Here is a 25,573-nt window from a genome sequence, read left to right as displayed (position 1 = left end):
AGCAGCAGTGACCCCTGCTCCCATGGTCTCCCTGCTGCTACCTCTGGGGCCTGGTCCTTCCCTCCCCTGGAGAAGCCAGAGCCGACCTAGTGCACCTTCTTGGCAAGCAGCTGAACAAAGGCCAGGCCAGGGCAGGAGGAGGGGACAGGAAGCAGGACCTGCACCCTGACCTCAAATAATCTTGCTTTCTTGCTCCCACCCCCAGAGGAGAAGTATGTCACCGTGCAGCCTTACACTAGCCAAAGCAAGGACGAGATTGGCTTTGAGAAGGGCGTCACAGTGGAGGTGATCCGGAAGAATCTGGAAGGCTGGTGGTATATCAGGTAGGGAACCCTTACATGTATGAACGAGATGCTTCTCGCCCACCTGGGCCCTGGGCAGAGTGCAAAGTGGCCGCAGCCACCTGATGGCAGGTAGATACTGACAGCTTTGTGCCCCCGGCACAGGGCTGGGCTGCTGCACCTCTGCACAGCTGAACAGCTCAACCAGAGTGTGCTCATCTCGCAAATTTTCTCCTGGGACGCGTAAAGCAGAGCTTGAGTCACAGCCAGCGGGGCACAGAGGCCCCGGCTCAGCTTGCAGGCTGTGGTGCAATCCCTTCCCACGTATCTGCCAAGAGAGTTCAGCACATCTGAATTTGGTTTTGTGTGTCCGGCCTTGGCTGCCTGGCCTGCTCCACAGCGAGGGCTGCCTGGAGCACTGGCGTCCGCAGGCCTTGCTGAAGTCCCAGCAGGCAACCTCTGCTGCCCAGGCTCAGCACTCAGGGAGGTGGGCTGGGAGCGGGGGCGGGCGCGGGCGCAGATGCAGGCCTCTTGCAGCCATGTCCCTGGTGGATGGGGACTGGCTGTCCAATCTGCAGGGCTGGTTGCAAGGGCTGGAGCAGAAGTCAGGCCTCGGCTCAGGCCATCAGAGGCTTCTTCCTTCTCTTGCCCCTTCCTCTCCCAGGCCTAATCACAGTTCTCAGCCTAGAATCCTATTGAATGGTGTGGGTAGGGAAGTGGGGTCTTTCCTGACTTTCTGGAAGCAAACAATCCCGTGGGTTTCACTCACCATTACCTAGCCAAGACCTGCCCTTCCAAGACCCCTGCTCTCAGGAAATGCTCCAGACTCGATCTCGGGAAGTGCTTTTGGTGTCCTTAGAACTGGCTCCACTGTGATGACTTTGCCCACCTTCTCTCTTCTCTGCCAGTTACCCAGCTGACAGGGATAGTCCTATATCCATGGGCTCTGGGGCCCCCAGACCCACTGTGGGCGGGACATGCATTCTAGGTGGTCTCCCACAGAGGATTGTGCAGTGGCACCAATGTGCCCCAGGTGATGCGAGTACTCATGGGACAGTTGCTGAGAACATGGCACAACATGATGGCATTAAAGGCTAGTCCATACTGAGGTCACTGGCCATGCGGAGATTGCACCTTAGTCTGACCTGATGGAACACGGCTCCATGGCATGCACCGCACCCCCCACCCCTACCCTGCCCCCACCCCACCCCACCCTGGAGCCCTAGTGCATATCAGTCAGGAGGGCTGATATGTCCCTTTCTGTCCCATTGGGCAGGATGGGACTGTGCATCTGGACGTGTGTTGTCCAAAGCCACTGCCCCTAGACTTTTATGTTCTCTGAGCAATGGAAACTAGAGCCAACCCAATAATCCAGCAGCCATGAGTCTGACATGGGAAAGTCAGGAAACATTCCGGCAGGCTGGTGGCCTAGCTCACTTGCCTGGAGCTTATCTACAAGGCTGCTTTATTATTATGTTTTAGTTTTCTAAAATGACCAACAGAGTCACTCTGAGCTGCTTCTAGTCCGCTCCTGTCCCCATGGCCTAGTCTTACAGCCAGCAGGAGCTCAGACAGAGAAAACCCAGCTGAAAAGATTCCACCTTAAAAAGGCTGCCAGACACCCCCTTAAATATGCCATTTCCCAACATTCCAGGCTCTACGTTGATCCTCATTTCCTGTCTTTCTTCTCCCCCCACCCCTACACACACACACACACACACACACACACACTCTTGCACTCTCTCCATCATGCCCTTTCCAGCTTGCTTCCCGCTGGAGTCATTTCATTCTCCAGAGCTGGAAAGCAGATGTGAGCAGAGCTGGACCCAGACACACACAGCCACTCCTGATTCCCTCGCGTTTCTCCTCCTGGAATCTAATTTTACCCATATAGCACGGAAGGAACACAAATAGGAGCACTCGGGGCCCTAAGCAGGCCTGACCTTCACCTCCATGAGCCCCCTCTCGCCATAGCTCTACAGTGTCGATGTAGAAAAACTGTCAGTGAGGGCCAGTGGGCTCATCTTTGTCTTTTCTCTGAGATGCAAGAGCACCAGGCTCTGGGCCAGATGCTGCTAAGCGCTCACTGTGTGACCCCCTTGCTTTTCTGAGCCGTAGTTGTTGGCTCACATGAAGATTAGGTATTTTTACTCATTGCTGCCATCCACTCTTAAAATTCTGTGCTTCTGTTTGCACCCATTGCATCAGGGAGCCAAGACAGGCCCCTGACTCCCACCCATGTGTTAACTCACATCTGCCTCCCAATCCCTGGGGAGGCGAGCTGGGCTCAGCCTGCCTGCATGTTTCTGTGACATGAACATAAGAAGCCACCTCCTACCTGAGCTTTCTCGCAAAACTTCAGCTTTCATATTCCTTTTCTCCCACCTAAAGAGTGCCCAAGAACAAGGTCAGATCAGGAAGACGGGGCGGGGGGAGTTTCAGACATCTGGTGTGGAGGAGCCATTCCAAAGAGCCAGATGTATCCCAGAGAGCAGACGGGGACATTGCAACCCAGACTTGGGGGCACTGGTCAGCGACTACTGGACCAGGAAGTGAAGTCCCCATGGGTTTGGGTGAAAACTCAACACCACGAGGAAAAAAGGAAAAGCTTGTTTTCAGAAGTCATCGAATCACCAGAAATTAAGTCAGCCCTATCATTTGCCTTTTGCCTTTGTTTATGAGCTTTTGGTTTTGTTTCCTTTTGTTTTGTTTTTGTTTTGCTTTGGTTTTAGTTTTATCTAGTCATGTGCTTTTGTCTTTTCACTTACGGTTTCTGCTTTTGGAGCCCCACATAGACTTTCTCAACCCCCAACATTATGTCAATCTTATATTTTTTTATTCTGCTATATGGTATAAAGCCAGTGTCTGTCTGTCTTATTTTTCCTAACTGGGTCATCAGTTTTCCCCAAATCACTTATTACATTTTTGGAGACAGAGTCTCACTCCGTCTCCCAGAGTGGAGTGCAGTGGCATGATCATAGCTCACTGTAGCTTCAAACTCCTGGGCTCAAGCAATCCTCCCACCTTAGCCTCCTGAGTACCTGGAAATACAGGTATGCGCCATCACACCCAGTTAATTTAAAAAAAAAAAATTTTTTTTGGTAGAGATGAGGTCTCGCTATGTAGCCCAGGCTGGCCTTAAGCAGTCCTCCTGCCTCAGCTTCCCAAAGTGCTGTAATTACAGGTGTGAACCGCCTCGCCTAGCCCCAAATCACTTATTGAACAATGCATCCTTGTTCCACTACAGTAAGTTTAGCCTGGTTTGTGAACTTGGTCTGTGACAGTCTATAGAGGATCCACCTACTCTCCCTGCAGTGGCATCACAGCTTTCCCATTCAGTCATCTGGCATGGAGGAGCCATTCCAACTAAGATGTTGGAGACATCTTAGGTGATCTCAACGTGTCTGTCCTTCTGGGTACACTTTTAGCAGCGACTCTATCTCTGCATCTTGCAGAAGAGACATAAACTGAGCTCCAGGGAAGGGACTTGTGCAAGGTACCATAGACTAGAACTCAGACTGCCTGACTCTCACCTTCTAGAGTCAATTCCCTCTCTAATACCTCCCCTTCCTACAGGCCATTTAACTCTACTTACCACATCCGCACCTTCTCATTTCTTATCTTTCCAATTATCCTCAACTGACTGGGAAGTAGCAGGCCATTATGAAATCCTCCTTTGGGCAACCCAAAAGTTGATAAATCTGATCCCAAGCTCCCACATTTGCCTGACTTTGCAGAGAGTGAGAGCCCACCCCAAGAGGGATCAGGCAAAGAAAAAGGAGCATGGTGGGTGGGGGCGGGGGGGGGCAATGGGAATTGGTGTTCTGGGTGTCTTTTCCACCTACCCTCGGTGTCATTTCTCTCCAGAGTAGTGGGATTGCCAAGCCTTGCAGAACATGGTAGGGAAGGCTCCACTGGGCAAGGCCAGATGGATCCTAGGGCCTGGAAGTGGCGTGTGAGGTCAGAGTGCTCTAACAATAGCACATCCGCTCCTCCCCACAGATACCTGGGCAAAGAGGGCTGGGCGCCAGCATCCTACCTGAAGAAGGCCAAGGATGACCTCCCAACCCGGAAGAAGAACCTAGCCGGCCCAGTGGAGATCATCGGGAACATCATGGAGATCAGCAACCTACTGAACAAGAAGGCGTCTGGGGACAAAGAAACTCCACCAGCTGAAGGCGAGGGCCACGAGGCCCCCATCACCAAGAAGGAGATCAGCCTGCCCATCCTCTGCAATGCCTCCAATGGCAGCGCCGTGGGCGTTCCTGACAGGACTGTCTCCAGGCTGGCCCAGGGCTCTCCAGCTGTGGCCAGGATTGCCCCTCAGCGGGCCCAGATCAGTAAGAACTTCGCTGACCTCTAGGTCCTCACTGCAAAGCTCCCTAGAGAATGGGCATGGGTGCATGAAAGCCAGGGGGGTGCATAGGACCCCCATGGCGTTTTCCTCCTGGGCTACAGACTGGCCTTTGACCCTCACTCTGTCAACTTGTGTCATGCTAATCACAGGAGTGGAGAAGACAGAGGAGTATGATGACTCAACTGCTCCCAGGTGCTCCACGGAAGCTAGATCACATGAGGATGTAGGTGGTAGCGTTCCCTCCTTCTCTAGTGGAGAGCCAGCAATGGTCACTCTGCAGATACATGCGTTCCAAGAGCAAGAAATGCTTTTTTTTCCTTATGGTAAAGGCTTTATAAATCAAGATAGATGATGTGTAGTTGACTTTTTTAAAAAATCAGAAAAACACATTTCCCTGGGCTATTGAATGTGGGTGCTATATGCAGGGCTGCCCTACAGAGCGACAGTCTGTAGAGAAACGTCTTTCTGGGCCTTAGCAGCTCCTTTCCCGTGACTTTCCACTGGTTACTGGAAACCTAAAAGACCTAGGAGCTAAGGCTTTACCACTCTGCACAGGCAGTTTCAACAGGGCATTATTCAAGAATCACCTTCATTTCTACAGGAGACTCTGGGCAGTCTGGCACCCTCCATCTCTGGCCCAACAATGCCTTTTATTGAGGCTTAAAACTTCTGTGTTATAGGAGCCTAGCTTTTGTTTGTGTCCAGCCATTCTTAAAATCTGGAGGAAAGCTATTTCTTTAGTTTAGCCCCACTGGGTTAAGTTAGCTCTCGTGCCTGAAATCTTTTAGGGAACAGCTGGGAAACAGTTATTGGGCACCTTCTCTTGCCTGGCATTGTGCTAGCTTCTACGGATTTAATAGTAAGCAAAAAATAGACATGGTCTCTGCTTCTAACTTTGAAAATCTGATAAATCTATACACCCGTTACCCTGAAAAATGCCCATATAGCTGCACATTTTGAAAAGTGCACATAATTTTAGAGGGTTCATAGATCCCCTGGAAGCACAGCCAAGATAAAGGTCTATAGTTTCCCCTTGAAGAAGCCCAACTACAGTGCCCACAGTGACTTAGAGCGTCAAGCCTTCATGAAGGCTGAGCAAAAGCATGAACTTGAAGGATCAGGAGTTAGTTTCACCTAGGGAAGGCAGGTATGGGCACTGTTGCCCATCGTCTGACTGGGATTTCTGAAGCCATGTCTCTTCCTTTAGGCTCCCCGAACCTACGGACAAGACCTCCACCACGCAGAGAATCCAGCCTGGTATGCGTACTGAATTTCTTCTCCCTTTTCTGTGGATGCACTTATAGCCGCTCGATCAATTGGCTATCTTGCTGCAGAGCCTCTTGATCCAGGGGTTTTCCAGGGCCCTGCTGGGGCTTCTAGTTTTGTGGGGCTGGGGGCAGGGAGGGAAGCCTGCAGATCCCGGTCTTCCTGGGGGCCTGGCTGGACAGTTTATAATCGGAAACACACTGCACTCCAAAGCTAAATAAATCCATCCCAGCCACTGCATTGGCAGACATAAACATTTAGACTGCCCGGCAAAAGTGTCCAGCCAGGGCATTGCCAGGGGCTGGAAATGGGGCTGCTGTCCATACTAGCCTGGAAGCCTTTCAGCTTTCCTTGGTCAGGAATGCCCAGTGGAGGTGGTGGATGACAGAGTCTGGGAGGGCAGAGGGCAGATCAGTGAACGTCTTCCAGGGAGGAGTGTGAGTTGCAAGGACTGGCTCATGCCCTAGCTTCAAGAGGTTAACACTGCCAGGGTCCCTGGCTCATGTGGGTGGGGTTTCCTGGTGTCCAGACCCTCGGGCAGGCAGATAGGCATCAGGGGCCAGGGCTTGGGGTGCCTGCGATGCTGGTGGCAGGCCAAGAGCCCTGGAACAAAGAACTGTTAGTAGGCGCAGTGGGATGTAGTGGAAAGAGTGGGTCTTCAAGTGCCAGGCATGGATTCGGATTCCACTTCTGACACTTAGAGGCAGAGAGACTGCAGGTAAGCCACTTGCCGTCTACAAGCTTCAGTGCCCTTATTTATCAGATGGGATAGTACTAGCCATCTCTTAGGGCTGTTGCAAGGATGAAATGAGATGATGTATGTGGTGGGCTAGCACACGGGTTTCCATTTCCTATGTCAGCTCTTGCCGGCTTGGTAGTACTACCTGGTGCACTGGGTTAAGGAGGATTCTGAAGTCACATTTGGGCTCAGCACCAAGAGTTCCTGTGGTCAGTGATATCAGCCCTGGCTAGGGGGGATGGCACCAGTCTATGGAAGAGTGGGCCCTCCATAAAAATATGGTTTTTAAAGATTTCATCCCTGGAGATGAGACCTTCCTTGCCCTGGCCGTGGACCCCAGTGGAGTTTCTCTTTTTCCTCCTGAGTTCTCAGAGGAAACCCAGACACTGAATTCTCCCTCCCGACCATCTCTTCTAGCCACGGCTAATTATTTTCAGGCAGACTTGATTTTGGCAAGAATGGGGTAATTCCTTCCACACTTACCAAATGCGGGGATTGCTGAGGCAGGACTGCTGTTTCCAGTTAGGCCCAGCTGCATCCCACCTGGCCAGAGATGTGTTCTGGGCTGAGCCTGGGCTGTGTCTGCTCACATGCACGGCTGCACAGCCAGGCCCTGGGGCCGTGAAAGGTGGCAGATTCTCACTCAATCCCTCAAAACCAGCTTCCTCCCACACCTCACTCACTCTGACCCAGCTCAGTTTCAACTGGTGGGGTTAGGACATGCAGAGCCTTGAAGGATGAGGAAGGCTGGGAAGAAAAGGAGAAGTTCAGAAGGAGGGCTGAGCTCCAGCTTCTATTTATTGAGCTCTCCCTATGCCCCTCTTTGGGCCCAAAGTGATGTATGTTATTTCAGGGATCCTCTTCAGGATGCTGGCATTAGTTCCATTTTACAGATGAGAGAACTGAAGTTCAGAGAGACCAAGGGCTTTGCCCAGGGCCACACAGCTGGTAAATTGCTGTGATTGGAGTCCAGCCCCAAGGTTGAGGTCTTTCCAGGTCTTCCTGCTACACCAAGCTTCTTCCCGTCCCGTCATCCCTCCCACTTTTTTTTCTCAATTGCTTTATTTGAATCCCTTTGCATGAGGGAGGACATAAATAGCGGTGTACAAAGTATATTTTAGCAGAGTAGAGAGAAGACCATTGAAGCAAAAGTGTACAATCCACAAGAGCAAGGGGTTGTCCATTCAGTTTCCTAGTGAGTGCTCGGTGCCTTAGACCAGTGTCTGGCACTCAGTAGACGCACAACAAACAGTTGTTAAATGAATGGGGGAGGCTCACAAACCATGGGCCAAGGCCAGCTTCTAAATGTCCTTGAATGTCATGCTTAGATGCTGCTGTGCCAGTGTCTGAAAAGCATTGAGGATCTCCAGTGAGTTCTACCCTGCCCACAGAATATTGCGAGTTTTATTTAGTGCTTACCTGCCTATCTGGCCTTGTCATGATGACCAGCTAAAGACTTTGCTCACCCAACCGCACTGCCTCCTTACACACCCCCCCAGACTAGAGACCAGTTGTGCTCCATTGCCTTGCCTGTGCTGCCAGAAGTCCCACCTGCAGTCCTTGCCCCTAGACTCCAGAACAGTGGCTTTCCTTCCTCTCCCACTGGGCAGTGTGCAAGGGCTTTGTTAGAATGATTTCTCTGCTTTTTTTTTTTTTTTTTTTTCTGAGACAGTGTCTCACTCTGTCACTCAGGCTGGAGTGCAGTGGTCTGTTCATAGCTCACTGCAGCCTCGAACTCCTGGGCTCACCCTGTCTTCCCGCCTCAGCCTCCCCAAGTAGCTGCGACCACAGGTGCATAACACCATGTCCACCTAATTTGTGTGTGTGTGTGTGTGTGTGTGTGTGTGTGTGTGGTAGAAATGGGGTCTCACTGTTTGCCCAGGCTGATCTCAAACTCCTGGCCTCAAGCAGTGCTCCCACCTGGGCTTCCCAAAGCACTATGATTACAGGAGATTTCTTGCTTTTTAGTTCTCATTTTGAGATTCAGCTATTGAGGCATCTGAAAACTTGACCTCCAGAGAAGTAAGATTAGAAATTACTGTATTAATAATGAGCATTTTGTGCTGGGCACAGTGGCTTATGCCTGTAATCCTCAAGGAGGATTGCTTGAGCCCAGGAGTTTGAGAGCAGCCTAAGCAATATTGCAAAACCCTGTCTCTACTTCTTTTTTTTCTTTTCTTTTCTTTTCTTTTTTTATCAAATTCTTCCAGATCCTGAGAGAGCCTATCTCTACCAAAAAAAAGAAAAAAAATTAAAATTAACCAGGTGTGGTGGTGTGTGCCTGTAGTCCCAGCTACTGGGGAGGCTGAGGTGGGAGGATCACTTGAGCCCAGGAGACGCAGGCTGCAGTGAGCTCTGATTACTCCACTGCACTCTAGCCTGGGTCCCAAAGCAAGACACCTGTCTCAGAGTAATAATGATGATGATGATAATAACAATAGTAGTAATAGTAATGTGAGCATTTTGATAGCTCAGACAAGTCTCCCATGAATCCTGAGTATTATTAGAAAGCCTCATCAGAGCAGTCCCCTGGCGATATATACCCTGAGACTCCGGTGATAGATACGTACTCAGGCCAGCTGCTGTCCAGCTGGTGTAAACAGCCATCCGCACCCCCTGGGACTGAGTGGCAACCAACCCTTGGCCATGTTACTCTTCTGATTTGGGCGGGTTTTGCCCACTGTGTGTTCCTTAACCTTAGGGGTTCCAACTGCCAAAGCCACCAGAGCCCCCTTCTGTTGAGGTGGAGTACTACACCATTGCTGAATTCCAGTCGTGCATTTCTGATGGCATCAGCTTTCGAGGTGGACAGAAGGCAGAGGTAAGCCTCAGGCCATGAGGCTGAGGGTTTTACTCATCATGGTGGAAGACCTACTGCATTTCCCATTTTAGGCCTTGCTAGTAAGATTCCTGAAGGGCAGGCAGGAAAGGTACAGAAACGAGCCCCACAAAGATGAGCATCTGCCTGGCGCTGGCCAGTGCCACGGCCTGGACTAGATCCCAGCTCTCACGCTCCACCCTGAGCTCATAGGGCTTGTCTCACAGCAACATTTCCCAGAGCATGTGCAGGAGCTTGTGACAGGGGGCCTTGAAACAAAGGGCTTCTGTGGTCAAATGAGCTTGCAGGACGGTGGATTAAACAAAATCCAACCCATTTGTTGTTTTAAATGTTCCCAGAGCCTAGGATACAAGAATGTCACTGGGAGTGTCATCTACAAGGGGTCTAGAATAGGCAGCATTGCCCGTCCCACAAGCTTTCTCTCCCAGGACCGCCTCGGGGCCAGTATCCTGCAGTACCCACCATTAGGAAGTGTTGTTAGGAGGATGTGGACCAGGCAGGTAGACTGAGATACTGGGGACCTGGGCTCTGGCCAAGTCCACACCACATGACCCTTGGCCTTTGATGCAGTCACTTCTCCCATCTGCCACCCCCAACTTTAAGCATTTCTCTCTGCAAAATGGGGTGATAGATCCTGGGACGCTCCCCGCAGCCTGTCTTCCAGCATTCATGCCACTCTGTTTTGTGGCTGGGGCTTAGCATGGCATTCCCAGCAGCAGAGAAGAGCTGTAACTCAGTCAGTTCTCTGAGTGGCTTTGTGTAGTAATTGAGTTAACTCCATCTAATACAAGTGAACCTGTCAGATTCATTGGGCAGTCTCTGCCTCTAAAGCGGTGACATTTCCAGTGTGAATGTTTTAAATCACATGCCTGGAACTTGGAACTAAATTTTCCAGAAAAATCATTCTCAGTGCTGAGATTTCCAGGAGTCTGTAAAGAGCACAATGTGGCAGAACTGTCAGGCTCAAGAGCCCCCTGTGCTTGAACTGTAAGTGCAGGGCTGGGGCACGGTGAAGGACAGAATGTAGGACCCAAAGGAGGAGAAAATCTTTCTCTTTTGGCGGGGGATGCAGAGAACTGGTCTCTTCTTACCTTTGCATTCTCCACCTTTCCCTCCGTCCTTGGCCCTCTTCCCAAGTTGCCAGTGTTTTCACACTACTCCTTCCCCACCCCAGGACCTTTTCCTCCAGGAGCGTCCCACAATCCCCAATTATGTGCCCTTTATGTTCCCCAGTCCAAATGGACCCCAGCACAACCAGCAGCCACACTTTTGGCCATTGGTTGATCTCCAAAGTTAAGGAAGAAGCTCCTTAAACCAGTTTATACTAACATGGAAATGACTGAAAGCCCCCTGCCCTTCCTACAGGAAACCATTCAACCCAAAGAAATCTCTTCAGCTAGTGGGATTCCAGTAAAATAGCCACAGGGGATGGACCCTGGGGAGAGGCTCTGCAGACAGGCTCTGGCCTCAGGCCTGTACCTCCCAGGTCACTTCATCTGCATCTTCCCATTCTCTTCTGACCCTAGAGACCCTTTCAAGGACCTCCAAGGGAGGACCTAGCAACATCGAGGGTATGAGGAGGGAAGGGGCAGCGAAGGGCAGTGTTTTCTTCATACGTGTCCTTAGTGTACTGGCAGGGTAGGGACTGAGAAGAGTGCAGTTTATGGGGAGGAGGAGTGGGCCAGCTCAACCCGGCTGTTAACACAGACGTGGAGGACCAGGGAGGGAACTTGGCAAGCGGGAACCCACCAATCATGAGATGACAGAGACCTAGGTTTGAATTCTGGTGCATTATTTACTATGTTGGGTCTTGGGCCACTTACTCAGTGGCTTGGTTTATTATCTGTATAATGGAGATAATTTATCCCAGAGCCAAAGTATGTTACTCCTACCTTGGGATGTCATAGGGTCCCAGATGCTCCCAAATCACTGGCTTGTCTGCACTCGTCCCCCAGGTCATTGATAAGAACTCAGGCGGCTGGTGGTACGTGCAGATCGGTGAGAAGGAGGGCTGGGCCCCCGCATCATACATCGATAAGCGCAAGAAGCCCAACCTGAGCCGCCGCACAAGCACGCTGACCCGGCCCAAGGTGCCCCCGCCAGCGCCCCCCAGCAAGCCCAAGGAGGCTGAGGAGGGCCCTACGGGGGCCAGTGAGAGCCAGGACTCCCCACGGAAGCTCAAGTATGAGGAACCTGAGTATGACATCCCTGCATTCGGCTTTGACTCAGAGCCCGAGCTGAGCGAGGAGCCCGTGGAGGACAGAGCCTCAGGGGAGAGGCGGCCTGCCCAGCCCCACCGGCCCTCGCCGGCCTCTTCTCTGCAGCGGGCCCGCTTCAAGGTGGGTGAGTCTTCTGAGGACGTGGCCCTGGAAGAGGAGACCATCTATGAGAATGAGGGCTTCCGGCCATATGCAGAGGACACCCTGTCAGCCAGAGGCTCCTCTGGGGACAGTGACTCCCCAGGCAGCTCCTCGCTGTCCCTGGCCAGGAAAAACTCCCCCAAATCAGGCTCCCCCAAGTCATCATCACTCCTAAAGCTCAAGGCAGAGAAGAATGCCCAGGCAGAACTGGGGAAGAACCACTCCTCAGCCTCCTTTTCCTCATCCATCACCATCAACACCACTTGCTGCTCCTCCTCTTCCTCCTCCTCCTCTTCCTTGTCCAAAACCAGTGGCGACCTGAAGCCCCGCTCTGCTTCGGACGCAGGCATCCGCGGCACTCCCAAGGTCAGGGCAAAGAAGGATGCTGATGCGAATGCTGGGCTGACCTCCTGTGCCCGGGCCAAGCCATCGGTCCGGCCCAAGCCGTTCCTGAACCGAGCAGAGTCACAGAGCCAAGAGAAGATGGACATCAGCACTTTACGGCGCCAGCTGAGACCCACGGGCCAGCTCCGCGGAGGGCTCAAGGGCTCCAAGAGTGAGGATTCAGAGCTACCCCCGCAGACGGCCTCCGAGGCTCCCGGTGAGGGGTCTAGGCGAGGCTCATCTGACCTCATCACCCTCCCGGCCACCACTCCCCCGTGTCCCACCAAGAAGGAATGGGAAGGGCCAGCCACCTCGTACATGACATGCAGTGCCTACCAGAAGGTCCAGGACTCAGAGATCAGCTTCCCCGCGGGCGTGGAGGTGCAGGTGCTAGAGAAGCAGGAGAGCGGGTGGTGGTACGTGAGGTTTGGGGAGCTGGAGGGCTGGGCTCCTTCCCACTATTTGGTGCTGGATGAGAACGAGCAACCTGACCCCTCTGGCAAAGAGCCGGACGCAGTGCCCGCCAAGGGCAGGCAGAACGAAGGCAAGTCGGACAGCCTGGAGAAGATCGAGAGGCGCGTCCAAGCGCTGAACACCGTCAACCAGAGCAAGAAGGCCACGCCCCCCATCCCCTCCAAACCTCCCGGGGGCTTCGGCAAGACCTCAGGCACTCCAGCAGTGAAGATGAGGAACGGGGTGCGGCAGGTGGCGGTCAGGCCCCAGTCGGTGTTTGTGTCCCCACCACCCAAGGACAACAACCTGTCCTGCGCCCTGCGGAGGAATGAGTCACTCACGGCCACCGATGGCCTCCGAGGCGTCCGACGGAACTCCTCCTTTAGCACTGCTCGCTCCGCTGCTGCCGAGGCCAAGGGCCGCCTGGCCGAACGGGCCGCCAGCCAGGGTTCAGACTCACCCCTGCTGCCCGCCCAGCGCAACGGCATCCCCGTGTCCCCCGTGCGCCCCAAGCCCATTGAGAAGTCTCAGTTCATCCACAACAACCTCAAAGACGTGTATGTCTCTATCGCGGACTACGAGGGGGATGAGGAGACAGCAGGCTTCCAGGAGGGAGTGTCCATGGAGGTTCTGGAGAGGAACCCTAATGGCTGGTGGTACTGCCAGATCCTGGATGGTGTGAAGCCCTTCAAAGGCTGGGTGCCTTCCAACTACCTTGAGAAAAAGAACTAGCAGAGGGCCTGGGTTCTTGCAGCCTCAGTGTGCCTCTCTGGCCGCCCACTGGATGAGCGGTGAGACGAACAAAAGGGAAAGGAAAAAACGGGAGGGGTGGGGGGTGGACAACATTCAACCCTACAGAATGGGTGACCTCAAAGATGCCCCCCGTCCAAGCCATCCCACAGCTGGAAAGTAGAGGATGGGGGTGCCCACACTGAGTAAGTAAGGGAATGGACCAGGGAGTCCCAGGCCTGGGACCCAGGGCCAAGAAAGCTGAGATCCCCTGTGCACCATGGGGACTTCACCAATGGATTACATGCCATTTGGGACAGGCCATGTGGGAGACCCCAGTTGTGCCTTTGCTACAGATCTGGAAAAGACGTGGTCATGGGGGCCTCCAGTGTCTTGCCCCTGCTTGGCCCAGTTTTGGTTGCTGGCATCGTGCCACTCCAGGTAGCCCTGCTATTGTCCTAAGCTGTATTTGTGAACTGTGCTGGTTTCCCAGGCATTGCCACTGCATACCACAGGTGGGTACATTAGAAGCCACCACTGGCTTTGGGGCTTGGGGGTGTCTTGTGAGCTCAAGCCTGCTCCTGGGCCAGGCCACTGTCACTGTTAGTTGAAGAAAAAGCAGTTCCCAGGTGCCAGCAAGGACCATCTTCCATAGCTGTCACTGTCTTGGCCTTGAGAAGAGAGCCCGCTCTCTGCGGGGCACCCCATGGAGGACACAGTACCAGAGTTTACAGAGGGTGGGCGAAGCCACCGGTCTCTTGATAATCTGCACAGACTATTTTGGGTATTTCCGGGCGGGCAGTTCCTTTGCATGTTTCGGGAGAGGTTTGTTGATTTGGGGCTTATATGTCAGGCCTTTGGTTTGCGTCTTATTTTAGGGGTTGTTTGGGGGCCTGGGTGGTCGGCCTCACACGGGAAGGGGATGGGTAGTGGATGGGGTTTCTGTTGTATCTTGTGGGCGGGTGATTTTGCTTTTGTTTTTGTTTCACATTCTTCCCCCTCCACAAGCCAAAGTTGTTTCATTTGGTTTCCACTGTGTGGACTGTGCTGGAGCTTGGCGCCTGCCAGAAAAATTGGGGGCTAGGCAAGCCCCAGGTTGCAGACATGATGAAGCAGAGAAACTGTTCTTCTGGTTCCTGCACAACCTCAGAGGGGCAAAAACCCTCCCCAGGAAGGAGGAGGGTGTTCAGGAGTCACACTTTTGGAGAGAAGGCAGCTCCCAGTCTGCTGGGTGACCGCCATTCTGCATGTGTTCCCCAGCTGGGCAGGGCTGGAAGCCTTACGTATGAAGCGTGGAGAAGCAGCCATTGCCCCCACTATGGGCAGAGGGGACCCGGCTGGCCCCTTGGGTCAGACTGGAGCCAGCACTGCCAGCCACCCCCTCTGGCCTGCTGGCAATGCCACAGGTGCCCAAGAAGATGGAGGATCCCTGTGCCAGGAGCCAACCTGGTCTTCCCGAGGGGCAGTGCCCCAGTGAAGACAGAAGTAAGAGAATAAAGTTCCCTGCAGGTCCTCTGTCACCTTTGGGTTGTGTTTTTCAATTGTTGACATTTCAGAGGGGACCCTCCAGAAGCCTAGCCGGCTTCCCCCAAGGACTCCCCCTTCGCTGGGAGTGGATTTCCACACGTGCCTTTGATTTTGGACAGATCGGGCCTCACAGCCACCGATTCAGCTGCCAGGGTCCCTGGACTGGGGGTTCGTGTTTTCTATAGAGGAGGAAAGGCCCTCCCTCACCCTACTCCCCACCCAGGCAGGGCAGCATGGGACCCAGCGTCTCAGTGCCTTCAAAACCCACCCCCACCCCTACCCTACCACACCCCATCCCAGAGGCCTTGCCTGGGCAACCCCGAGCCCCTGTCCTTCGCCATACACTGATACCTGGCAGCTAGAGCAAATGGCTCGTGTTCTTTGTTGAAGGCCTGTGGTGAGACTGTTTTGTTTCCTTTTGTTTTGTGAGTTTGTTTAAAATTGAAATTAGTTATTTTCTTCTGCTGGACAGTATTAAATAGAGCAGGATGTTGAGTTAATCTGCTAGATTGCAGTACTAATGGTAGTGTTTAGTGTCTTCATATTAATATTATTTGTACTTATTTGAACAATAATGATAAAGAAGTGGTTCATTATTTTTTAATTAATGCACTTTAAATAAGGTAGAATGGAAAAAACCCAGAGAGCAAAGTGCATTACTTAAAGATGCAGTATATACTTTTCTCATTTTTAAACAGCACATATTTATTAAGAGAAAAAAAGTAATTTATGACTATTTAAAATAAAATTTAAAAGTAGAGTGACTGTCAGGTAAAGAACCTTCAATGTAGCTATCTTCCAGGGGGAGGGCCCTGCAGCCTCGCTCCTCAGATGTCTGCACTGAGCCAGTTCAGTCACTAGTGCGCCAGCCAGGCCAGGAGGGAGTGCAGAGCGTGTCTGCCAAGCACAGAGCATCTCAGTTGGACTGGACCACAGTGCTCCCCAAAGCCTGCCTTTCCTGCCCTTCCCCACCACCTGCACTGCCCCCCACATCCTCCCAGCTCCCCCAAGGACCTCCTCTCCTTGATCCCCAGTGCTGTAAGTGATAGTCATTAAAATTCAGAACTGAGAGAGACCTCAGAGGTCACTCTATCCCATCCCTTCCTGTTACTGCGGCCCAAGGACAGGAAATGACTTTTCCAAAATCCCACAGCTAGTTAATGGCAGATCTCCCCACTACATTAATTCCGTGCTCCTCTTCACCGCCATTATAGTTTATTGTGTGGTCATGTTTACATTGTGACATCCAGCCCCAAGGATGGCTGGGAGTTGCTCAGGCATCCAGGAAAAGTGGGGAATGCTGCCACCTGGTGACAGCATGTAGATTTGGGCAGTGAACAGGGATTGCCATGCCCCAGTCTTCGCACCTCGCCCCCTCACCCCCTAACTCACAGCAAAAACGCTGCAAACCCAAAGAGAATATTAATACTTGAAGCAAGAAGGGTGCATGCCAGTCCTTCTCAGACATGGCCAGGGGATACCAGGCCTTGTGCCCCTGGACTCCTAGCCCTAGCCAGGGCAAGAGGGCCTTTCCCTAGAGCTACTGAGCTGCTTTGTGATGCTGAAGGATACTGCCAGCAGCAGGCAGAGGAGGGAGGGGGCCTAGGGCTCTGACCCATCTGGAGGAAAACCAGATCGGACTAAAAAAGGAAAAAGAAAAACAAAATCTCCGCAGTGTCCAAACCTAGTTTCCCATGAGTTGCGATTGAAAATGTGAAATGACACTGTATTGCTGTATACTGCAACTTTAACCATAATGAGCCCTTCTGAGGTCATTATTGAGGTTCATATAATGCCCGAAGATGCAGCATTTGGTGCTTTGTTTTCCTTTCCATTTCAAGACCTTTTTCTTGTATTTCAGGGGGGGGAAAACGTCATCTCCTCCCACCTCATCCCTCTTTGTGACAGCAGGCCTGGCTGTGTTGCCTCTCTCCTCCTCACTATTCTCACCAGGCCATGGGACTTTGGGGGCAGTGAGAGAGAGCTGGAAAGGGGCAACCCTGAGCAGCAGGTGTGCCCCACGCCCTGTGGGTTTCCCCTACATCCAGTGGCTGTAGACCGGCTGTCTTGCCAGGCCTCAGCCCCGTCTACCCCCAGCCTGGCCCCAAAGGTTTCTCTTTCTTCCTCCTTGATTTTCCATCTTGACGAAGGCATTATATAGAATCATTGTAATCACTTTCAGATGTTAGAGCAGCATATTTTACAGGCATTTATATCCATTGCTTTCCCCAGCAAGGCATGTTACTACTTTTATCATCTAAGGAAAAAAGACAAGGGAATTTCAGTCAGGCATTATTTTCCTATTACTAGTGTTTGCAGAATAGGTATAGGACTATTTAAGTTTAGACCTTGGTTTGGTAGTTTTTGTTTTCAGGGGGAAAAAGATAAAAATAACCCCTATTTTTCCTGTTATTGTATTTAACTAATATATTATTTCTTTAAGGTTACTCACTTCCCCTACCCCCTCCAAATACCTTGCATTCTCAATCAAAAATGGAAACAATCTGAGAGACAGGAAAAGTGCAATATTACCAAGATGGATGCCAGGGCTCATTGGGGACAATGGAGGGAATACCAGTGGTGCTCAGGCAGCAAGAGGCAGGGAGCGAGCTGCTGAAGGAATCCTAGCTGTGGAACAGGTGGGTGGGTTGGTGGAGTTTGATCTGGTAGCGTTCTCCTCTCCCCCTTCCTTGGGAAGATGATGGGGTCCCTGCCAGATCCACCCAGCAGAAAGGGATTCAGGCATGAGGCCCTTGACCTCTGGGGCCCCTGACCTCTGGGGCCCCAGCCCTGGAGCAGAGTCAGGCCCTCAGGAACTGTTCCTTGTTTTGATTCCTGTTGTGGTGCAGCCAGCTGCTCAGCCCTGGCCTAAAAATGACTCCCAGCAGCCCTCTCTCACCCCAGTGTCCTGATGTTTAGAGCTGTGATCCTTCTGGTGTAATGTTTGAATCTTTCTAAAACTGGGTGCCCTCAGTTCAGTTTCTAGGCAGGAAGCCTAGACGTCACCAAATCTTGGGGGGATGTGAGAACCTTGATCCGTGCACACCCTAGTGAGACACCAATGGGCAGCCTGGGCTGTCCATTCATCTCAGCGACTTCAGCCTGAGGAGTGAGCCCTGCCTGTGCTCCGCACCCAGACAGTCCGTACAAATTCTGCTCCAGGAAGAGTCGGGGGTCTATTCAAGTTTCTCTGCAGACAGAACTTCCCACAACAAGTACCAATCTGGCCTCCTTCCTCAGCACCGGTAGAGAAAGCAGCAGAATGGGAAGTTTCCTCTGGGTTTGAGCCTCAGAGCTCTGCCCCTCAAGGTGACAGGGATGTCCCTGTGGCTTGTTCCCTCCACCTCCAGTACTGTATGCTTGCTGCTCCAACCCCCATTTGGTGAATTTCTGCACAGACACGGATCTCTGTGCCCCGGAGTGGGACTGTGCCCTGTGCGGGACTCTCCCTTGGCTTATATCCATCTAGATATTCAGTCTTTGAGAATCTCAATGCAGAGCTCTCTGGGAAGAGAACTGTCCACATTGCTAAATAATTAAGATTCCCTCACTTTTTTGAGGGCCATGTGTCGAGAATGTGTGCGTGTGCGCGTGTGTGTGTGGTGTACGAATGCATGTGTGTGTACGCAAGTGTTGGTAACATCCCACTTGAACTAAATAACATGGGGTTAGAGAAAAAAAAAAACCAGGCAAAGCTGTCTCCATTGAACAAGTCCTTGGCAATGGGCAGGTCCCAAGGGACTCACAGCTTCTGGCAGCAAGTGTGTGTGTCATTCACACACATCATTCTGGCTGGAGAGTGCAATGTGTCTTTTTTTTTTTTTCTTTTTGTAGTTATTTTATTAAGTAGTTGGAAATTTCACACTGGCATTAACAGGTCTAACATAAGCGGCCTAGGCAGTCATCCCAGGCTCCAAAATGAAGATGTGCATCTCCAAAATGAAGAGATGCCACTGGGTATGCAAACACTGGGTTGGTTCAGTTAGGTCACCCCTACAGATGTGTCATCGAGCAGGCTGACTCCCACCCCTCAGCCATGCCATGGGTATGAGAAGCCCCTTATAATAAAAGCTGCCAGTCCCTTCATCCTTGTTTCAGAGGGTGGGTCAGGTGGTCGGGGTGAGAACTTGCTCTTGGTGCACCCAACAAGACCTGCAGGTGCATATAAGTTTAGTCCCAACTGCAGGGCCAGACTGAACACTTCCTGGGAAGTGTGGAGGGCTCTGCTAGACCTTCATGAGTTTCTGGCTAAATCATCATCCCTGTTTGGTGCAGTCTCATGTCTCTGTGGTTCCCAAGGTGCATGATCAGAGCCAGTGAGAAGACAGGAGTGTGACCCACAGCTTTGGGGAAAAACAGCCCCACTGTTAACTTCTCTCCTGCAAACCTGGGTCCCCAGGCCATAAGGTGGGCACACTGGTGCTTACAGACTGGGTGGAGGGCTCTACCTTCCAAGGCCTTGATCCCAGCCTGTCTATAAGGTTGGGATTAGCACGCAATCCCCCTTCCCCAATCCTGTCTTTTTAAAATCTCAAGTTTGCAATTAACCTTGACAATCAACACCCTCTCCTACTGCAGTCCTAGAACTCAGTGGCCTTAGAGAATGGGGATCCCTGCACTGAAGGTCCCTGCTTTGCTCCCAGTTCCATCCTGGCCAATAAGCTGAACCTCAGGAGGTGAAAGAGAAAAAGGGAGGGAGGGAGGAAGAATTATTTAGAGCAAAAGGAAGGCTCGAGCACGTTAGAGGCAAGTGAGAGGCACGTTGGTGAGAAGAGCGTGTGCATGTTTGGGGTAGCTGGGGCCTACTGCCCTTCACTAGGAAAGGCGGCTTCCAGAAGAGGATGTCTTCTAGAAAGAAATGTTGTGTGAAGGCTGAAAAGGGGTTCGGAGTTTTGTCTTTGTTGATTAGAAAGAAGGAAGAAGTCAGCTCTGAGTGTTTCAGGAAGAAGAGAGCAGGTAGAAAGGGAATTTAGTGATTCAACACCCAAGGGTCCAGCCACAGCAGGTTGGAAAATCCTCCAAATTTGGCCACAGAAGCTGGCTAGAAAAAAACTGCCACTCATTGGGCCACATGCTGGGTCCCCATCGGTTCTCAATGAATGGTCACTGATTTACTTAGCAGAGAGGGGAAGTCACCAGCCACAAACCAATCTTGGAGTTTGCAGGCCGTGATTCCAGAATACATGCATCCAGCTCCCGGTTCTCAGCTGGTTTTGCCCACTTCCCTTTGACTGTCCAATCCAAAGCTAGCCTCTCAAGTTGTATAGCTCAAAGACCAGTGACCACAATGGGTCATACAGTAGGGACCCACCTCCACAAATTAGAACCAGGGTTCAGACTCTATTGGGCACATCTGGGAGGAAGGCAACCTCCTTTGTCATCCTGTTGGTACCAGTCATTCTCAAGTATCTCTGACACCTGTGGTGGTTCAGTTTGCTGAGCCTGCCACCTGCTATGAATTAGACTGGGTATGATGAACATTCATCCATGGATATACCCTGCCATTTTGCAGTGCCTTATAACCAAGGCACACTCCCCATATGAGTTTACTGCAGAGAGAGAACAGCAAAACAGCCACCCTTCTTGAATTTACAACTCATTATCTGCAACAGGTTTTCTTTAAATCCAGGACACAGGATGGGAAAGGGGTTTCCCGGCCAGGTACTCAGAGGTCTGCAGGAAGTGACTCCGGGGCAAGGCAGACTTCAGTAATCCCTGAAGCATGAGCATATGGACTGCATGGCTGGGTGGGGACTGGTGGACGTCTCTGGAGCTCCAGAACCTTGGAGAATTCCTCATGGAATTCCCCTCCCAGCTCTTAGTGGGCTCTGTGGGGTCAGGAGGAGCCCTTCCTCCAGGTTTTCCTTCTTTCCTCCTCAGCAGAGACACTGGAGAAAGGACATTAAACTCAGTGCAGTCAATTTGAGTGCTGAAATATTTCCAGAATCAATGGTGGTGCTAAACTATCTCCATGTTTCTAACATTTTTAATAGTGGAGTTGGTTTGTTTTTAATCTCATCACAAAAATGCAGTGCCCTTGGGGAAGGGACCAGCCCCTTGGCCTGCCACTTTCCAGGTGTCCCTTATCACTTTGACAGGACTCTTTGGTCTGCAGAAAATGCTCTGTCTTGGCATGCTTCTAGACTAAGATTTGGGTTTTGTTTTGTATTTTGTTTATGTTTACATGCATCTTATATTTCCCTGAAAACTAAATAAAGTTTTGGGCCTTTTTAACCAAACAGAATCACCTCTTACTTCTCCCTGTCACCAAAAAAACCCATCCAGCTGAATAGCAGATGTCCCATTATCTAAAATTGCAAGGTGGACTCCAGGACCCCAGGGCCCTCTGAAAGAAAGGACACTGGAGGGTGGGGGCAGGTAGGTAAGCTCTCGCTTTTTTTTTTTTTTTTTTAAACAGGGTCTCACCCTGTTACCCAGGCTGGAGTGCAGTAGCATGATCATAGGTCACTGAAACCTCAACCTCCCGGACTCAAGCAATCCTCCCACCTCAGCCTCCCGAGTAGTTGGGACTATAGGCGCACCACCATGCCCAGATGATTTTTCTATTATTTGTAGAGACAGGTTCTTGCTATGTTGCCAGGGCTGGTCTCAAGCTCCTGGGCTCGAGCAGTCCTTCTGCCTCAGCCTCCCAAAGTGCTGGGATTACAGACATGAGCCAGCTCTCACTCTTGCTGAGAATCATGGTCAAGCTCCTCCAGCCTCTTCCCCATTTTGGGAGGCTTTCTGGGCAATGGCCAAGGCTTTGAAAGATGCAGATCTTGGGGCCAAGGACCCACATCCAGCAGGCCTAGCTGCCCCTTTAGCACGGCCCCCGACCCTCTCCTGCTTTTGCTGGACCCCAGTAAGCAGGACCGGGTAGCCCTGATGGTAGGAACAGGCCATGGCTGTGCAAGGCCATGCAGAGGCTGGGTAGCCTGAGCATCCTCCCGGGGATAGGATGGGCAGGCAGGTATCCCACACGCCTCTGAGGCCTGGCGCTGCCAAACGAGCTCAATTCCAACACTGTGCCTAGACCTTGGGGCCAGTCTGGCTGCCTCCTCCCCACCACCCCTCTCCCCTCAGCCTTCCCCACCACTCGGCTCACTCGGCGCACCTAGAACACTTCTTTAAAGGACTCTATCCAGAGGCTTCCCTTTTCTCCTCAGTGGCACCACCCATTTGGTATAGGCCTCTGCACCCACCAGTGGGAACCCAGCTGAGCTCCCTCCAGATGTGGGGGTCTGAGCCTGGGGAGAGGGGTGGAAGCCTTGTTCCTGGGGAGCTCAGAGCACAGCCCCTGATGACCTGAGTCGACCACTTGTCATCCTCCCATTAGCCCCTAGGTGGCACTGCGCACCCGCCCGCCCGCCCCCCTCCCCCCCCCGCCCGCCCCCCTCCCCCCCCGCCCCCCTCCCCCCCCCCGCCCGCCCCCCTCCCCCCCCCGCCCGCCCCCCTCCCCCCCCCGCCCGCCCCCCCCCCCCCCCACAAGCAGCAGATTTGAGCCCTGCTCAGCCTTAACGGAAAGCCAAGCTTCCTCGTGGAATCCCAGGGCACCTTCCCCACCACACCCTGCTCCTCACAGATGCAGTGGCCTCTCCCAATTTACAAGGCTCACCTGGCATTCTAGCCCCAAGTCACACTCCAGCCCCTGACTCCAGGGAGTCTTCCCTGATTGTCCCAGCCAACCTTGAAGCCTCAGAGGCCTGCAATTACCCCTGAGGGAAGGGCCACACCTCCTGATGACTCCCCTAGTACCCAGGACACCAGCCCTCCCATACCCCAGCCTGCCCCCACATGTGCACACACACGCTGGCCCTCCTTCCCCAGTGCTCCGCGCACAGCACAGCCCTCAGGCTGGTACGAAATCACCTTTATTCACAATCACAGCGACCCGAGTGCACAAGGGAAGCAGCAGCCACCCCTGCACTGACAGAGGTAATGAGATGATGGCTTCCTCTCCCCAACCCTCAGCCTCTGGGATCCCTGGCTGGGGGGCCCGCTAGCCAGCCCCCGCTCCCTCCCACAAAAGGGGTCTCCCATGGTCAGTGACTGGGTAGTGGAGACCCATAGTGGGACGGTGACTTCCACAAAGGCCCAGCCTGAGGTCCTGGCACACCGCCCCATGGCAGCCCTCACGGAAGAACTCCCGACAGTCACACAGAAAGCCTGCCCCTCTCTCCCCAAACCACCATTTTGCAGAAGTAGAAGCCGGGGCTCCAGGGGGCTACGACTCAGCCAGGGACACACAGCTGGTTAGTGGCCAGGACTAAAACCCATGCCCTGCCTGCCACACAGAGGAGCAGTCTCTGATGGATGCAAAAAAACAAAAACAAAAAGCCATCTGAGGGGGCACAGGGCTGGGAGGCTGGGAGAGCCCAGGCCAGGGCAGGCAGGGCTGAGAGGACCAACCTCAGCAGGTGGGGCGCTCCCTCCCCAGAACTTAGAATGAGAACCTGGAGGTGTGAGAGGCAGCCCCTGCCTCATCTTCCCTACGAACAGGCTCCCTGTCCTGCCATCGCAAGGTCCCCCTGTCCTGTTCCTGGCCCACACTGGGAACACTAGCCCTCCTGGAAGTTTGATGTCCTTATGGACGGGGGACCTCCTGGGCCACCTGACGTACCTGAGTCAACCATGATCACCCAGCTCTGGCCCAGGAGGAAGGGTGCTCTGTGGCTCTGGGTGACCACCAGCCCCACGGCACTAAGGAGGATCGGTTTGCCTCTCTGTAAAATGGACACTGTTTGCCAAAAGGCCTCCCAATTTAGCTCCTCCTTATGGAGTTCCAATTCATGATTGGCAGGGCTGGGTATGAGCTTTGTGGCTGGAGTCGGGGGAAGATACTGAGTGATGACTGCCTCAGCCGCACCCTTTCCCAGGTACCCCATATACAAGGGCAGTATTTCTAGGGGCCCAGAGGATGGGAACTCACCTACAAACCAAAAAAAAAAAAAAAAAAAAAAAAAAAAAAAAAACCCAAACCACAAACCAAATAAATAAATTAATTAAACTGAGGAAAAGGGCTGGTCTTGGCCCAGGGAACGCACACCTCCCCACCCGGGGCCCTGGCCCATCCCAGGCCTGCCGCAGGCTCTATCAGCCCAGGCCCTGGACAGCACAAGATGTGGGGAAAAGGTCTGAGAGGGTAGCTGCAAACCTGTTCTCAGGGACCATGGCAGAAGACCAACCCTTTTCCCCAGCCCATACCGAAGGGCTACCCCTGGGCAGCGGCATCCAGAGAGATGATTGGGGCAGGAAGGCTACAGCCAGGACAGGGTCCTCCCCTTCTCAGCCAGGGGCCCAGAACCTGGAGCCCTCTGCAGCCTGTCCATGTGCCCATCGGGCAGTGGGAGAGAGACATGGCATGAGGCTGCAGCCTGCCCAGGACAGGAGGCATCCACCAGCCTCTCACCCCCAGCTGCCATGCCCATTGGGCAGGGAACGAGGAAAGAGAAAGTAGGCATAGGTCAGAGAGGGAGACAGCAGCTCAGGAGCAGCCTGCCCAGGGCGGTTGTTGAGCAGGCTGTACACTCCTCAAGGGCAGTTGGCTGAGGGGGCAAATGAGCCTAAAATTCAGTCCACACTGCACTAGCCAGGCCACATGCCCTGGCTCAGGGCTGCAGCTGCCCCGAGGAAGGTACAAGTTTTCTAATCTCACAAAGGTGCCACATGGACTACAGACACCTCCTAGAAACCTGCCCAGATGGGGACAGATTAGGGCAGGCTGAGATCCCAATTGCCCTCAGCATGCAGAGAAGAGCTGGGTGCAGAGAAGGGAGAGACAGGGAGAGGGCGGCCTCCTCTCCTCCCCTCCTTCTGCCTGGCGATTTGCCTCTGCCCCCTCCCTGCCTGATACCCCCCTCTCCCCAAACCTTCAAGGGCCTCAGTTTCCCATGTTTAATGGAGGAGGAAAAGTTTCCAAAATGAGGAAGAGAAGGGGCCCCACTGGCTTGTTCCTCAGCTGGGGCTGGGCTGAAGCCTGAGGAGATGGGTGTGCGGGGTGGGCCACCGCAACGGGCTAGGAGCTGCGGTAGGTCTTGATGATGTCCTTGATGGGGCGGCGGCAGATGGGGCAGCAGGCGTGCAGAGCCTTCTTGAGGCGCAGGCCACAGGCGTAGCAGAGGCACATGTGGCCACATGTGTAGATGACCGTGTCCACCGCGTGTTCATAGCAAATGGTGCACTCATCGCTCCACTGGCCCAGACCTGGGGTCACTGGCGACTCAGGCAGGCTCACTGGCGAGTTGGGGGCTGTCCCTGAGGACAAGGGGGCACCAGTCAGGAGGAGACATGGCCCAACCTGGCACTGGATTCATGGGAAGAGAGCTCCCCGGCCTCGTGTCCCCCTACATTTATCAGGATCTGCCTGTTCACCCTGACAACCCAACTTCCAGGGCACAAGGGAAGAGGCTGAGCTCTGAGCAACCCACTTCTGACCCACTCCACCCCCAGATGAGGGGAGAGTGGCTAGGAGGCAGTGAGAGAAAATACGGCAAGATGGAGAAAGGAAAGGGTCCCGAATCGTTTAAGGTAGGTCCCTCCTAAGCTACCCTTTGGCACTGCCGAGCTAGGGGACAGAAGGGGATGACCCCAGAAATCACCCCGCAACAAAGGTTCACTGAGCCCAGCTCCGGCTCCTCT

At 53.0% G+C, this 25,573-nt stretch overlaps 2 protein-coding genes across 15 annotated transcripts in view; one reads left to right on the top strand and one right to left on the bottom strand.

The window, feature by feature from the left end:
- The window catches only part of SH3PXD2A (SH3 and PX domains 2A), a 255,862-nt gene extending 234,688 nt beyond the window's left edge, over window positions 1–21,174 (top strand). For 5 of the 6 annotated variants that reach the window (XM_005566353.5, XM_005566352.5, XM_015456641.4 and 2 more), the window contains 5 exons: window positions 206–323; window positions 4,284–4,621; window positions 5,846–5,895; window positions 9,345–9,464; window positions 11,438–21,174. In XM_005566353.5, coding sequence (XP_005566410.3) covers window positions 206–323; window positions 4,284–4,621; window positions 5,846–5,895; window positions 9,345–9,464; window positions 11,438–13,411 — 2,600 coding nt within the window. In that variant the 3' untranslated portion in view covers window positions 13,412–21,174. The remainder of the gene's footprint in view (window positions 1–205; window positions 324–4,283; window positions 4,622–5,845; window positions 5,896–9,344; window positions 9,465–11,437) is intronic. The other variant, XM_065521361.2, reaches the window with a different exon arrangement.
- Window positions 1–25,573, bottom strand: part of NEURL1 (neuralized E3 ubiquitin protein ligase 1) — a 161,312-nt gene that overhangs the window by 38,755 nt on the left and 96,984 nt on the right. For 6 of the 9 annotated variants that reach the window (XM_005566358.3, XM_065521363.2, XM_065521367.1 and 3 more), the window contains one exon: window positions 22,791–25,189. The exons of the other annotated variants lie outside the window; for them this stretch is intronic. In XM_005566358.3, the coding sequence (XP_005566415.2) occupies window positions 24,951–25,189 (239 nt within the window). In that variant the 3' untranslated portion in view covers window positions 22,791–24,950. Of the gene's footprint in view, window positions 1–22,790; window positions 25,190–25,573 lie in introns of those variants that run through there. 9 annotated transcript variants of the gene reach the window in all.

Source organism: Macaca fascicularis, chromosome 9 (genome assembly GCF_037993035.2).
Source record: "Macaca fascicularis isolate 582-1 chromosome 9, T2T-MFA8v1.1".
Taxonomy (NCBI): Eukaryota; Metazoa; Chordata; class Mammalia; order Primates; family Cercopithecidae; genus Macaca; species Macaca fascicularis.
This window is presented reverse-complemented; position numbering and strand designations above follow the sequence as displayed.